The 15,242-nt window shown below is 41.4% G+C and overlaps 1 protein-coding gene and 1 long non-coding RNA gene across 16 annotated transcripts in view; one reads left to right on the top strand and one right to left on the bottom strand.

The window, feature by feature from the left end:
- GUCY2C (guanylate cyclase 2C) overlaps positions 1-15,242 on the bottom strand; it is a 132,079-nt gene that overhangs the window by 30,058 nt on the left and 86,779 nt on the right. For all 9 annotated transcript variants that reach the window (XM_028491045.2, XM_055085484.1, XM_028491044.2 and 6 more), the window contains 5 exons: positions 12,991-13,128; positions 12,096-12,184; positions 9,288-9,379; positions 6,760-6,918; positions 2,013-2,205 (listed from right to left, as the gene is read on the bottom strand). In XM_028491045.2, the coding sequence (XP_028346846.1) occupies positions 2,013-2,205; positions 6,760-6,918; positions 9,288-9,379; positions 12,096-12,184; positions 12,991-13,128 (671 nt within the window). The remainder of the gene's footprint in view (positions 1-2,012; positions 2,206-6,759; positions 6,919-9,287; positions 9,380-12,095; positions 12,185-12,990; positions 13,129-15,242) is intronic.
- LOC114486471 (uncharacterized) lies at positions 9,519-15,239 on the top strand. 7 transcript variants are annotated; one of them, XR_003680270.2, is made up of 5 exons: positions 9,519-10,016; positions 10,391-10,444; positions 10,707-12,003; positions 12,126-12,281; positions 14,792-15,239. It is a non-coding gene; the product is annotated as an uncharacterized lncRNA (long non-coding RNA). The 7 variants fall into 7 exon arrangements; XR_003680265.2 differs by lacking the exon at positions 9,519-10,016 and having other exon boundaries at positions 10,023-10,444; positions 10,707-10,962; positions 11,800-12,003; XR_003680268.2 differs by lacking the exon at positions 9,519-10,016 and having other exon boundaries at positions 10,023-10,444; positions 10,707-10,847; positions 11,800-12,003.

The raw sequence follows: 15,242 nt of genomic DNA on the forward strand, positions 1-15,242 counted from the left end.
TGAGTTATTTGTAGTGAGGTGGATGGACCTAGAGTCTGTCATACAGAGTGAAGTAAGTCAGAAAGAGAAAAACAAATACCGTATGCTAACACATATATATGGAATCTAAAGGGAGGGATGGTTCTGAGGAACCTAGGGGCAGGACACGAATAAAGATGCAGATGTAGAGAATGAACTTGAGGACACGGGGAGGGGGAAGGGTGGGCTGAGACGAAGTGAAAGAGTAGCATTGACATATACACACTACCAAGTGTGAAATGGATAGCTAGTGGGAAGCAGCCGCACAGCACAGGGAGATCAGCTCGGTACTTTGTGACCACTTAGAGTGAGGGTGGGAGGGAGACGCAAGAGGGAGGGGATATGGGGATATATGTATATGTATAGCTGATTCACTTTGTTATACAGCAGAAACTAACACAACATTGTAAAGCAATTATACTCCAATAAAGGTGTTAAATAATAATAATTATAGGTTCCTCTATGACATAATACACTTTCTTCTACGATGATGATTCCAATCACTTTCTTGTAATAGGTAGTAGACCTATTTATTCTTTGATAAATGTTCTCCCTTTTAATATTATTTTCATAATCATATACATAGTTCACATGTGTTGGTTAGTTAACTTCATTTTGCTGAGTATCTCTAAAATGCATAATCATTTTCTATTCAACGGGAACTCTTGTTAGTATGGCTTTCTGATCTACATAGGGTGAGGACTGGGCTAAGATAAATCCTAAAAGGAAGTCCTCCTTGTGGGTAAAACCATCATAACAGACTGTTACATGAATGACCCCTAAACTTAAGGATACAGAGTTTTAGTCATATTGTTTATCTCAGTAATCTTCAAAATAATCTATTGAGTTAGGTATTACTATGCCATTTTACAGATAGGTAGATTGAGACTTGCTGAAATTAAATACTATATTTTATGAGGTCATGCAGTGAGGTGGGGCAACCTGGGATTTGAATAAAGAGCTCTAATTCTGAAGTTACTTGTTCCACATGCTCTGCTGCTTTTCCAATATGAAAATGTGGGAATGCAATTCTGCTTTACTCTTCCGATTCAGACATTATCAGCCCGGAACTGGCCAGCACCCTGGTCAGGCAACAGATCCAGCTCTGTTCTTTACTCTTCTTCGAATGATGCTTGCTACTTCAGCAACAACGACAAAAGATTCCAATTCTCCTGAGAGTAACTCTGGTGCCTTCTCTCCTTCATTCATAATCAGCCTAAACACTGCCCGTTTTGTGAAGATGACTGAAGAGTAAACCATTTTCCCTAAATTTAACACCCCAAATTCATTCCTGCTGGACCGTATGCTGTGTCTTTCATGTTGGTCCTTAAAGTCACAAGGTCATTTCAACTTACGACCCTTCTTATTCTTCCACTTCCCTTCACTTTTAGCTCAGATTCAACCACTAATTCATTAAATCTTAAATTACAAAGGGCGAGACCTGAGTAGAGCTGGCCTCTGTACCCACAGGTTCCGTACTGTGGATTCAATGAACCATGAATCAAAAATATTTAAAAATTCCAGAAAGTTCCAAAAAGTAAAACTTGAATTTGCCACACTCCAGCAACTATTTATATATATAGCATCTACATTGTATTAGGTATTATAAGTAATCTAGAGATGATTTAAAGTACATGAGGATGTACATAGGTCATATGCAAAACAAAATTCCAGAAAGTTCCAAAAAGTAAAACTTGAATTTACCACACTCCAGCAACTATTTATATATATAGCATCTACATTGTATTAGGTATTATAAGTAATCTAGAGATGATTTAAAGTACATGAGGATGTACATAGGTCATATGCAAATATGCCATTTTATACAAGCGACTTGAGCTGGGGATGTGGGGATCCATGGGGGTCCTGGGACCAATCCTGGGGCAGAGGGGCTAGTGGGTAGCGACAGAGGACTGTAATAACAGAAACAACCAATTCTGGCTCTGCTGACCTGGGGCCGAACCATCATTCAGCCTATTCGGTGAAGTGGTTACCTTGTACACGTCGTGGTGATCGAGAATGTGGTCAAAATTCTTATAGATGTCGTTGAGCATGTCCACCACTTCCATGGGGGTGCTATACTTGCAGATGGTGGTGAACCCCACAATGTCACTGAAGTAGATTGTAACTTCCTCGTATAGTTCAGGCTCCACGATGCCTTTCTCCTTCAGAGACTTGACCACCAGCCTAGATGAGGAAGCGAGAAACAAGGCCTTCAACTTCAGCAAACTTCTTCTTCCCCTACAGAAATCTTTGAGACAGTACTAATTGTCCACCAGGAATTCTAAAATTGGGGATTTCCAGTGAATTGTGTGGCTAGGAAGCAAAGATAGTTTGCATATACCAAATGTATGAATATGCTACACACACACGTAACACATGTATTTGACCTCAGATGAATAGGAGGTTCAGTATTAATTTAATACTTGATTATAACACTAATACACACGTACACATAACTGTAATACCTACACAATCCTAATACTTGCTCACTTTTTACCTCTCTATTGATAGCTTCTTCTAGATAGAGCGCTACATCCAGAAGCCGAGAAGGAGAGTGTGTCATTGATGTAAGAGCTTGACTCACGATAGCTTTCAGATCTGACTTTCTCATCAGTAAATAGGTTTACTTCCCTGGCATATTTAACATGGCCTTGTTTAATATCACTAGGAAGAATTAATGTATTTAAAATGAATTTTGATATATTCTGAACCTGGATTTATTTGAAACATTTTGGACCAGAATTGGGTCCTTTAAAAAGGCAACATCAATTACCATGTAAACAAGTTAAAATTCTGCTAAAACTGCACAAGTCAAATAGAAGCAACTTAGAATATCTCTGTTGAACAGATATAAAGAGCAGTATATTAGACTCAGAATTAAGAGAGAAGAACTACAAGAAGAGATGCCACACTTCCTTTATGTGCCAAGTTGCCTTTTCATTGAGTAAATGGGGTGGAGGGGTGCTGACATAAGGCTGCGTGTTCCCTGTCTGCCTTTGGGATCACTTGGTAAAGGACCAGAGGACCAGAGTATGGACCGCCTGCAAGCTGGGAGGTACGACAGAGGTCGTAGAATCCCTTACTTTTCCAGATGAGAAAGCTGAGGCTTAAAAAGAAAGTATGGTGAGTTCCCTGGTGGCCCAGTGGTTAGGACTCCATGCTTTCACTGTCCAGGGCCTGGGTTCAATCCCTGGTCGGGGAACTGAGATCCCAAAAGCTGCATGGTGCAGCCAAAAAAACCCAACCAAATAAAAAAGTATGACTTTCACAAGGTCCCAGAGCCACTGAGGGCAGAGCCAGTGCTGGAACTCAGTAACTCCCACCCTTCAGCCTTTTAGTTGCGTCACATTCCTCCACAACCCAGGCCTCGGATCCTCGGGGTGATGGGGAAAATTTGGAGGTGTGCTGGCTGTAGTAAAGGAAGAAGGTCTGGTGCTTTCCTGGAAAACAGACAGCCAATCAACCACAAGCATTCCCAAAACTCATTTAGAGAACCTTCAGAGCTTCAAGCGAGGTCCTTTCAGTTGGTACGATGATGAAATTTGGCAACTGGAAAACCATCCCTGCCGTGTGGCTGGTTAGATTCGCAGCGGCACGTCTGGGGTGGTGGTTCTTTACGTGCCCCGAAGAAGGGTGCAGATTATTTGGAGGCTACATAGACTAATGATAAGATTGGATATTTCGCCATCTTTGCCCTTCATTTTACTGCTTATAGCTGAAAAGTCATATGAGCTTAGAAAATAGTATGTTACCTGAGAAAGAAACTAATGTTGGTGGATAAATGAAGGAAGGGCTATGACTTAACCTGGAGAACTCTGATAACAGGTTTTTGCTGACACAGTATACAGAGTAGGTGTCCTAGAAGTGCTTCCCATAGGTAGGTAGTATTTTCCATAGGTAGAAAAAACTTCTATTTTAACCTGTTTCAAAACCCCAAGGACTACTGTGAAATAAGTGTCTAAGTAGTGTCTGGCTCCTACCTGCAATTTATTTACAATTTTTCTGTAAATATTGATTTTGGATTCTTCTAGGTACCATGCATGTATATTTTGGTTTTCTTTTGCAAATATAAAGAACTTGTATATAAATGATCAAAGTGACTTGCCCTGTAGTCATTGTGTACTGCAGCCCTTGCTCTACAATCTCTGGTGATCCAATAGGAACATCTCCCATCTAGTGGTCAACGTGGCACGCTGAACCAAGGGTAGGAAAAAATCCACGGTGCTGAGCCAGCTGTTTCAAATCGTGCGAGCGTCATTATTGGTTAAAACCATCAGTGATTAAAAAGCTGGGAAGGCAGCTCAATCATCAGGATGTTGTTTTTGTCACAACTCAGCATGAAAGGCCAGGCAAGGACTGATGCATTATATAAAGAACATTCACAAAGCACTAACAGAAACTGCCATCTCTAAAGTGAATAATAAGGGCTCCAGCCTATGCCCAGGGTACCAATGCCAGGCTGAGGGCACATGGGTTCTGCATTAGGCTTTCTTCAGGGCCAGATGGCTGAACAGGGCATGTGTGTAACTCCTCCTACCTCCTCATTCAGGCTTGTAGAAGAGAAACTATTTCTTTATTTAGAAAACAACTCATATGAGCTCAAAATCATTCCTTTATTACTGTAGAGCTGATATGCTCAATGAGCATGGGTTCAAAATAAAATAATAATTAATGCAAGTAACATATAGAAGTCCTAACAACTATGCATAGTAATAATAACCATGGACGTTACAGACACTGTGCTAAGTACCTTAATGCCAGGCTGAGGCCACATGGGTTCTGTATTAGGCTTTCTTCAGGGCCAGATGGCTGAACAGGGCATGTGTGTAACTCCTACCTCCTCATTCAGGCTTGTAGAAGAGAAACTATTTCTTTATTTAGAAAACAACTCATATGAGCTCAAAATCATTCCTTTATTACTGTAGAGCTGATATGCTCAATGAGCATGGGTTCAAAATAAAATAATAATTAATGCAAGTAACATATAGAAGTCCTAACAACTATGCATAGTAATAATAACCATGGACGTTACAGACACTGTGCTAAGTACCTTATATTGTGCACATTATTTTAGAGGATTCTTTGAGCCAGCCTATGATGGGAAACTGAGGCTTGCAGTGTTTAGGTAACTTGTCCAAGGCTGCAGATCACAAGTAGGTGGTGGAACCATGATTTGAAGTCAGGCCTAGCTGACCTCAGTTTCCATGATTTCACCCAATGCGACACTGCCTCGCTTATCCTTAATCTAAGAGGACAGTTTATCATTCATTAATGAGCAGAGAACAGTACCTCTCACTTGTGACAGTTGTGGGTCCCTTGGTTCAACCTATTTCCCAGCTGTTCACATTTTAATTGCTTGCTTATCTTAACATTTCTTAGTTATTACCTGAGGACCTACACTTATAAAACGTTAAACTGGGATTTCAACCTTAACTTCTTTCTCTTCTGTCATGTTTGTAATATTGTTCCACAAAATAGAGATCAGCCCATAGATGCCTGTGTGATGAGACACCTGGGGAGAGTGGGACCATACCTTCTCCACTAAAGATGCTCCCACTTTTTGTTATTTGGCCTCTACTTTGAGGCAGACAGAAGAAAGCAAAGAAACTAACACTTAGTGCCTGAAAATGCCTTAAAGCTCACAGATTCTGTAGGAAAACTTTAATTTCCGTTTTTGGACTGGGGAGAGACAGTGACTGGCCTAAGGTCCCAGACTTAGCAGAAGTGGCCAAGAGGTGTTGGAACCCAGGTCACTTTAACTCTACCGTCCATGCTCCTTCCATGGCACCACACAGCCACTGGAAAACAACCTCTTTCTTCTAGCTATTTAGACAGTGCAAACCAGGACAAGGCTTAGCAAGGTACATGAATTCTTTAAAAAATATATTTTCTCATATTTTATTGTGCAATATAAACTTGACTAAAATACACTAAGTAACAACATGTTATATTTAAATCAGCACTAAATTAAAATGTTTGGTGGGAAATAGCATAATTTATTTTAATACACTCCAGCTCAGTCTGAAGGTGAGCAGTTTATTTCTGAAAGTTTAGAGATTTTACCTATAGCTTATTATTGAAACAAATTTTTTGGTCTCTTTCTTCACCTTTGATTTTTAAAAATTCTTCTTCTTTAGTTCACAGTGTCATAGAAGTGTAAAATAAGACTGATAGAAACCACTCTAAAACATATGGCTTTATATACATAAAAAATTCAATAATGTTGTCACAACCCCTAATACAGTATTTTTTTTTTTTTTTTTTTTGCGGTACGCGGGCTTCTCACTGCTGTGGCCTCTCCCGTTGCGGAGCACAGGCTCCGGACGCGCAGGCTCAGCGGCCACGGCTCACGGGCCCAGCCGCTCTGCGGCACGTGGGATCTTCCCGGCCCGGGGCATGAACCCGTGTCCCCTGCATCGGCAGGCGGACTCTCAACCACTGCGCCACCAGGGAAGCCCCCTAATACAGTATTACTCTTATTTATTTACTAGCATCCAGAATAAATACATGTTCTGTACATATTAAATTGTTCAAGTATATATCTAGAGCAGTGCTTGTAAAAGTGTGGATACATGCATTTTTAAACACAACAATCTGTTGGAGAATATGCAAAAGGGAACAATCCTATATAAATACAGAGAAAACCAATGCCAGACAAATATGCTTTGGCTTTCAGCCTTAAGGGCTGAGCGTGTCGCTGGAGTCTGGGAAATCACGTCCGCGGGAGGACTTCCTTACCTTGGGAGCAACATAAAATTAAGTCTGTCAGCCCTGTCCCTCTCTGCCTTGTACAGCTGTGTCCTTTCTTCCACCAGATGTTCCAGGTTTCGGGAATACAGCTGTAGACGTCGGATCAAGGTATCCATATAAGTTTCATTTTTTTGGTCATGGAAAAGGCTGTAGGTAGTGATAGATGAAGAGGTCTCCATATTATTAAGAAAACATGAACATCCATTAAAACAATGGGCAAATATCATAAACAGGTAATTAAACAAAGAAAGAATAAAAATGACCAACAAATGTAGCAAAAATTTTTAACCTGAGGAAGGATCAAAGAAATAGAAATAACATTTTAAAAAAAGAAAAACAAATGTTAGCACAATGGTAATCAATGTAGGTAAGACGGAAGAAAAATATACATTACAGCCTTTCTGGAGGGAAATCTGGTAAAATGTGTCATAAGCTTTAAGAATGCTTATGCCGATTGGCCCGTCAACCCTACTTCTAAGAATTATCCTAAGGAAACAATCATGCATGTGCTGAAAGTTAACTACAAAGAAAGCCACAGTACTCTTCACAAGCAAACATTTAAAAATAACCTAAATGTGTAACAAAAAGTGATTAAAATATGAAACGATGGAATATGAATGTATCATTAAACACAAATTAGAATCGTGATACACACAAAGATGCTACTTCTATATTATTAAGTGAAAAAAGCCAGTTTATAAAACAGCAAAAAATTATCATCCTATTTTTAATTTTTGAAAACTGGTGGTCATCTATTAAAAACCAGGTGATGTTTTTACTTTTTTGTTTGCTTATTCATATTTTCTAAAATTTTAATAAGGAGCAACTTGCAATAAAGGAGAATATAAGAAAAGGACCAAGAAAAGTAAAGCTGGGCCTTATAATAGTATCTCCTCAGACAGAGTCAGGGTCCTAGAGCAAAAGCCCTAACTCTGGAGTATTTTGTTAGATCAAGACAACTTAGATGAGATGGCAGCTTTTTGTGACCCTGTGACACGCCTAGGTGCAGAGCCCAGTCGGGAGGCACACTGAGTCCCGCACAGCTGTTGTGAGGACTGGTGACAACGTTCATGCCACAACCAAGGGGTGAACAGATCGTACCATTTCATTATCACAACAACAATTACAAGTTGCCAATTCTGTACTCAAAAAGATGGACTACATCATAATCCCCTTGGTGTGGGGCGGGATGTTTGTTAAAAATCCAGTACTTTTCTGAGTCCTATCACAGACCTATATGACTGGAAACTGCTAGGTTTGGGATTAAGAGAAATATTTAACAAGGTCCCTAGGAGGTCCTTACCGGAAACCATTACAGAGTCTAGTTGGGTAGAAAGAGTGAGGGAGCAGGTGTAAGGGATGTATTATCTTATTTCATGATGAATTGATTCAATTAAAACAGTTTCCTCAACCTTGGCTGTGTATTTTAATCACTTGAGGAGCTTATTTAAACTCCCGATGCCAGCCTGCCCCCAGATCAATTACACCAGACTCTCTAGGGTAGGACTCTGGCATCAGTAGTTTAAAAATCTCCCCAGGTGATTTCAGTGTGCAGCCAAGTTGAGAACCACCATATTAAAGGCTAAATATCAGGGGCCTAGTTTTATCTTCACGAGCTTACATTTCATCTGTCACACATACAATCTCATCTGCTCTTAGTAACAGGTCTGGGAAGGAGTGAAAATAATAAATCATTTATTATTTCCTGCTCCTTTTCCACATATGACGGTTTAGATCAAACAATCAATGGCCGCACTTTCATTGTCTTCACTCTACCCCATCTCGGTCCCGGGCTTTATTAAATTAGCTTCACTAAGTATCTGTGTCTTTGACTTGATGAGAACTACACAAAGAGCTGGAAGGAACTGCAGAAATCATCTTTTTCATTCCAATTTTACTAGCAACGAAATTGATACCCAGTTCGGGTGTTTTGCCCAATGTCCCACAACTAGCTATTATTAGATCCTAGCCTAGAAACTAGATCTCCTAACGCTTACCTCAGAGCTATTTTTCTCACCCTGCATTGTAGCTAACTGAAAACATGGGAAATCTAAAATTCAGTCTTACTGGATAACTGTATGTTACTTTTTTTGATCCTGAATTATAATCCGATTCACGGCTCAAGTGCTTAAGGCCAAAGTTGCTGATCTTAAGATTTTAAAACTGTAAGAAACTTTCTGATCTTCAGAATGACCCAGGGTTTTGTGCAGATTTGTACTAGACTTCTAAATCCTAATTACCTGCAGAAGGGTCAGGCAACTATATATTGAACAATCAGAATTTATTTTCTAATCAGGCAAGTTTTGCCCTTGAGTACAGTACTTAACGTTTCAAGTGATTATTCCCCCAAGAAAATGGTCTGTTCATCTCCAAACCATTTTAATTTTTTTGAGACAGGTATTGTAGTCTGTGATTTTTCATTAGAAAAGACATTCTCACACTCAGCTGCCACAGAATGTCTGCTATTATTAGAAAAATCTGACATTACAAGGGAAAAGTAAAAATTTCAGCCATACCCAAATATCTTGGCCAGTGTATTCTCAATTTTCTTGAAGTCTGGCCTCTTTTCTGGATCTTCCTCCCAGCAGTTTTTGACAAGTAGATAGACCTGGAAGAAAGAAGAGGTGGAAGTGAAGTAAGTCGGAAGGAGAAAGACAAATACCATCTGATATCACTTATAGGTAGAATCTAAAATACGGCACAAATGAACCTATCTACAAAACAGAAACAGACTCACAGACACAGAGATCAGACTTGGGGTTGCCAAGGGGCAGGCAGGGAGGGAAAGGGATGGACTGGGAATGTGGGGTTAGTAGATGCAAACAATTACATTTAGAATGGATAAACTACATGGTCCTACTGTACAGCACAGGGAACTTTATTCAGTATCCTGTGATAAACCATAATGGAAAAGAATATTAAAAAAAGAATAGATGTGTGTATAAGTGAGTCACTTTGCTGTACAGCAGAGACTGGTACAACACTGTAAATCAACTATACTTCAATAAAAATAAATAAATAAATGAAGAGGTGGATTAGCTTAGAGGGTGGCACCCTATCCTATTCTGTTCTGGCATGGGAGTAACTGAAGCAGGGACTATTTTTAAAACATCTCAACTCTGACAAGGAGGATGAAACGGCCCAGCTCCCTGTGGTGTATCTCAGTCACTGCCGCCTGCACTACCTTGCCTCACCCTTCCCTTCGATCCTGAACTAAGGAAAACGGAGATACTGATTTGGACCAGGTGGGGTTGATGGGAGAGACAAAATCCTTTACAGACGGACGTTTGCAGGCTTTGTGCGGGGGCTGGCAATAAACAGCTGGGCTCTGTGAGTACAAGGCAAGTGACTCTAAATGAGTGAGGCTCTATGACGTTAGCTTTCAACCATGCCTGACCGTGGAATCGTCTGGGGAGCGTTCACAAAACTTCTTATGATTTCGGGAGATTCTGAATTAACTGGTTTGTGAAGGGGCCTTGTTAGGGTTCTCAGATATAGCAAACAGAAATACAGGACACCCAGTTAAACCTGAATTTCAGATAAACAACGAATGGTTTCTTTAGCATAAGTATGTCCCAGATGTTGCATGGCCAAAGGACACTAACCTATACATTTCTAGGTTCCCCAGGTGATGCAATGCCCAGCTGCGGTGAAGAGAAGCGAGGAAGGGGAGGTACGGAGGGAGAGGGAGACGCGAGGAAGCCTGTGGAACCATCTTTCGTTTGATACCACTTGTTTGCAGCTTTTGTGGGATCAAAAAGCAGGGTGAAAACCATTTGTTTTAAATAATAAAGTTTGTTCTTCACTCTGACCCCAAACAGGATCACAAAGGGTACTAGATAGAGTCCCTGTCTGCGTTCTTTTGCCTTAACGAGAGTCCCTGGGGAGGGACAGGACCACGGTATGGAACCGTGGTTGCCTGTATTCACCACTAGGTGATGCTCCTGCCTGGGAAAACGATCTGCTGGCTGATGCCTTAGCAAAGAAGGGACAGAAGCACTGACAAATGGGCTGATACGGCACTGCCCGTGAAACAGCAGATGCTCTTCAGGCATTGCCAAGTCTTGGAGTTTCGGGTCTGTATTCTGTTGGAACCGGCTACTAGATAATGCAATCGAATTCCTCATATCCAATTCCAGAACCGTCCAGCCACACGAGCGAACTGATGAGGAGGATGCTTTGGTGAAAGAGGTCGTAAACAACATGTGGATATACTCAGGCTAGAAAGGAGGGTTTGAGAAGAGAGATGCTGATGTGTGGGGAGGAATCCCAGGATCCAGAAAAGCAGGAGGAAAGGAAGGCATGAGGAGAAGCAAGGATAGAAGCAGATGTAGCTCAGAACCCTGGGGTACAACCTGCCTTTAATGCTGAAAAAGAGAGACAGAAGTAAAAATGGCCCATTCATGCCCAGCAGAGTCTGGCCATAACTGCATCTGGCAGGTTGCTTGCAAATTAAAGCAAAATATTTTTATCTTTATCCTGCAAGGAACAAAAGTTAAAAAAAAGTTTTTAATGACCATAAATACTTTTTAAACATTTACTTACCATCTTCTGGATTATAAAAGCTCAGATAAAATTCTAAAAAATAAAATTAGAATTTTTTTCCCCACAGGCCTTAAAGGCCTTTGTGAGGGATTACAAAAAAATTACGCAGATACAGAGAAAATCTCCATTTTCTTCAGAGGAAGGATAGAAAGAGTGAAAGTACATTTCTCTATTGTTTCTAGATGTTGGCATGTTTATTTTTTAATCAGGAGGTAGTATTTATAAGCTTAATATGGGTATCACATGGAATCTTGTTCTTTTAGCTCCTAAAAATTGAGAATGTAATGTGTACTTGAGTCCCTTCCTGAGTTGGGAGTATGGTAGGCTGATAGTGGCTCTCAAGGGTGTGTCCCAACCCCTGGAACCAGTTACCTTATTTGGAAAAAGGGTCTTTGCAGATGTGATTAAGTTAAGGGTCTTGCGATGGGGAGATAATCTGGATTATCTTGATGGGCCTGATTGTAATCACATGTATCCTTATAGAGGCGGGAAGTAGAGGGAGATTAGACAGACAGAAGAGGAGAATCTGGCCTGGAAGCAGAGATGAGAGCATTGTGGCCACAAGCCAAGGAATGACAGTAGCCACCAGAAGCTCCTGGTAGGAGCAAGGAATGGATTCTCCCCTGGAACCTCTGGAAGAAGCATGACCTTCTGACAACTCATTTCACACTTCTGGCCTCCAGAACTGTAAGCGTATACATTTCTGTTGTGTTAATCCACCAAGTTTGTGGTCCTCTTGCAGCGGCCCAGAAAAACTCCATGCAGGGAGATATACTCACTTCCAGCTCTTTTTCCTCTGCTGTTTCCAGGAACAGATCAGGGCGGAAGGGTTTCACTCCGTTGGAATTCTCCACTCTGAAAATCTTCTCTGGTGGGGTAGGAAGAATTCAAATTACAAGAAAGAATGCAGCGTGAAGGAATTTTAGCAGCAGCCGCCAGACTCTGAATTGGTTCACCGACCCTGGGTGGGTACCCAGTGGGAGCGTGGCAGAGCCTCGGCCGGCACTTGACAGACAGATGTGAATGAACAGATGATCCACCAGGTGAAGGGGTCTCATGCCCCCTTACACCCAGGAGATTTACCTTAAGTTAAGGCTACTAACCCTTTAAAACTTAACTCAGGGACCACTGTCTTAGGGAGGCTTCCTCTGACCAAGACGCTAGCCTGTCCTCCCTATATACCTTAGCCACCTCCATCCCCCAGACAGGTAAGAGCTGGCACATAATAAGTGCTCAGTAAAGCGAGGACTGGATGAACGGAAGGAGACATTTCCTCCCTGAGAGGACATGTGACAAAACCATAGATCTGCTCGTAGTAAGCACTAAAATGGGTGTTGTCCCGCTAGAGTGATCTAGTTCAGGTGTGAAGCAGACACACGTCTCTCATTGCAATCAGAAGGAAAGCAAGAAATTGTATGGCGAGATTCTCTAACTCACAAAGATGCTGACGGTAGTGGCAGCTGGCAGTGGTGTATTGTCCTATGCTTTCCAGAGCCCTCTAACGTTCATACTGTCACTGAATACCTCCAACTACCCCGTGGAGTGTGGAGGGTGGATGTGACATTGCTTTTGCAGATGAGGGACTGAGATGTGGTCACAGAAACCTTGGGGTCTCAGTCAGCCTAGAATTCCTGCTGGGTCCCAGAGAAGGCCCCTGAAGGGTCAGACTCTCACCCTTCTGGTCCCGACAGCTGAGCGTGTAGAAGGTTTCTCTCCGCAGGATGATCTCCTGGGCGATGATCCCATAGCTGTACACGTCTCCCTTCTGCGAGATGTTGGCTTGGCGCAGGTGCTCCGGGGCGGTCCACAGGTCTGTGCGTTCAGCATTGAGATCGCGAGACTGAGTGGGGGTGAGCGGCCCAGAGGTCCCCAACTTGCTTTGGTTTTTAAGTCCCTCTACCATGCTGATGCTGGTGATGGGGCAGACCACACACTTGCCTTCCAAGCTGACTGTCAGGATTTGGGTGAGGAAATATGGCAACGTCTTCCCTGAAACTGCTTGGATCATAATCCTGAAAACCCTCAAGGTCTACCTAGACTAGCACCTGGGGTATAGGAAGCGCTCAGTAAATATTTGTGGGGTGAATGCAGTAGAATGTAAGAGGCTGAGGGTTTAAGAGCTTACGGAACATATGGCATAAACCTATGAAAGCCTCTATAAATATTTTAAAACTATATATTTATATATTTTATGTAATATAAAACATTATAAATGCATATATTTATAATGTTTCCTAAAAGAAAGACAGAACATTTGAACCAAGAGACCATCACTGATATTCTCTGGGCGTGACATACGGGCAGCCATGTAGTCAGCTATTATCCACGGATGTGTTTTCTTTGGTGCTCGCAGAGTAGAATGCGTACACTTTACTCACGTTTTACTAGTGTGCCTGCTATTCCTAGTGCTTTCCAGCAAGTCTACTTCACACGAGTGAAGCACTCCTGTGTCCTGTGTTTGGCTCCTATAGACACTTGGGTTTTGAACCCCTATCCCATACCTTATGTATAATAATGAGGGCATACAATTAATTATCCTCCAACATCCCTTGGAAGTTTTCCAGGATCACCTAGCTCCTTGCAGACTTTGAGATTTCTACCTTCAGCATTTTCAATTAAATAAACCTACAGATTCATGTGTCTTCAGTACGGTGAGATGCTTATGATGAAGCACACTTTCCTCGTTTAGTTTTCCATCCAACTGTTCACTGCCTTTTTGAATTTATGTCTTGTGAATTCATGTGGCTTGTGATTCATGAACAACTGATCCTAATGGTTAAACTTGTGGGAAGGGAAATAAATCTACTTATGCTAAAATTTCCGATAACCGACCCCACAGATAGGTAGGTGTAACTGGATATGATCACAAGGATAGGATTTGGCCTGCAATTCATCTGATGCTGTGTCATGGTGAGTCATTTTTCCGAGAGCCGACCCCACAGATAGGTAGGTGTAACTGGATATGATCACAAGGATAGGATTTGGCCTGCAATTCATCTGATGCTGTGTCATGGTGAGTCATTTCATGAAGGTGAGTCATTTCATGAAAGAGATTTGCTCACTCCATGATGAGCACAGCTTGGCACACAGTAGGTCCTCAACAAGCACTTACTAGATTGAGTCCAATGTCCTAGCATCCTTGACATGACTGAAGAAGTGGGGGGCAGAACTGTAATTTTTCATCCATTAAGGGAAAACTAGAGGATTGCAAAGTAGATTTAGAGGTAGAATTTAGTTTTTGGATCCAGGTAGTATTTTGAGGCATATATGAGTCCTAGCCTTCTGAGGCTGTTTAACCCTGAATTCTAGTAAAGAACAGGTGAGTGTTCAACATGAAAAGCCCTTTATACTTTACAAATCACTTTTTTGTGTTACTTTTTTTGACCCTCATCACAATCCTGAAAGGGATAAGTATGAATATATTTTACTGATAAGACTTTTTTCTTATAATCATCATTTCTTATCATTATCACAGATAAATGAATGAAGTCTAGAATTGGGAAACGGGTCTTCAGCCTTGTACTCTATCTTCTTGGGCAAATCTCTTAACCTCTCTGAGCTTCAATTCTGTCTTCTACAAATGAAGAGGGTTCGATCAGACGATTTCTAAGATCTCTTACTGCTCTAACTTCTGTATTTTTTCACGCAGTCCTGCTTCCACAAGCCAATAACTTCTTCATGACTTCTCCCTGATATCAAGGGACACCACAGATGAAGGAAACCCACAGAGGAGATTTGTTCAACTCACAAGCATGCACTGAACACTGAGAAGGGGGGGTAGTGCTGGAGAATGACCCAGCTGATGCCTCTTACAACTCCAAGTGTTTATTTTCTGATCAGTATCACCATTTCCTGAGCACCTTACATGGACCTGTGAGGAAAAAAATTTTTTTAAGGGGGAAACTAGTAAAAATTTCATTCATGAC

Source organism: Physeter macrocephalus, chromosome 6, assembly GCF_002837175.3.
Source record: "Physeter macrocephalus isolate SW-GA chromosome 6, ASM283717v5, whole genome shotgun sequence".
In the NCBI taxonomy this organism is placed as follows: Eukaryota; Metazoa; Chordata; class Mammalia; order Artiodactyla; family Physeteridae; genus Physeter; species Physeter macrocephalus.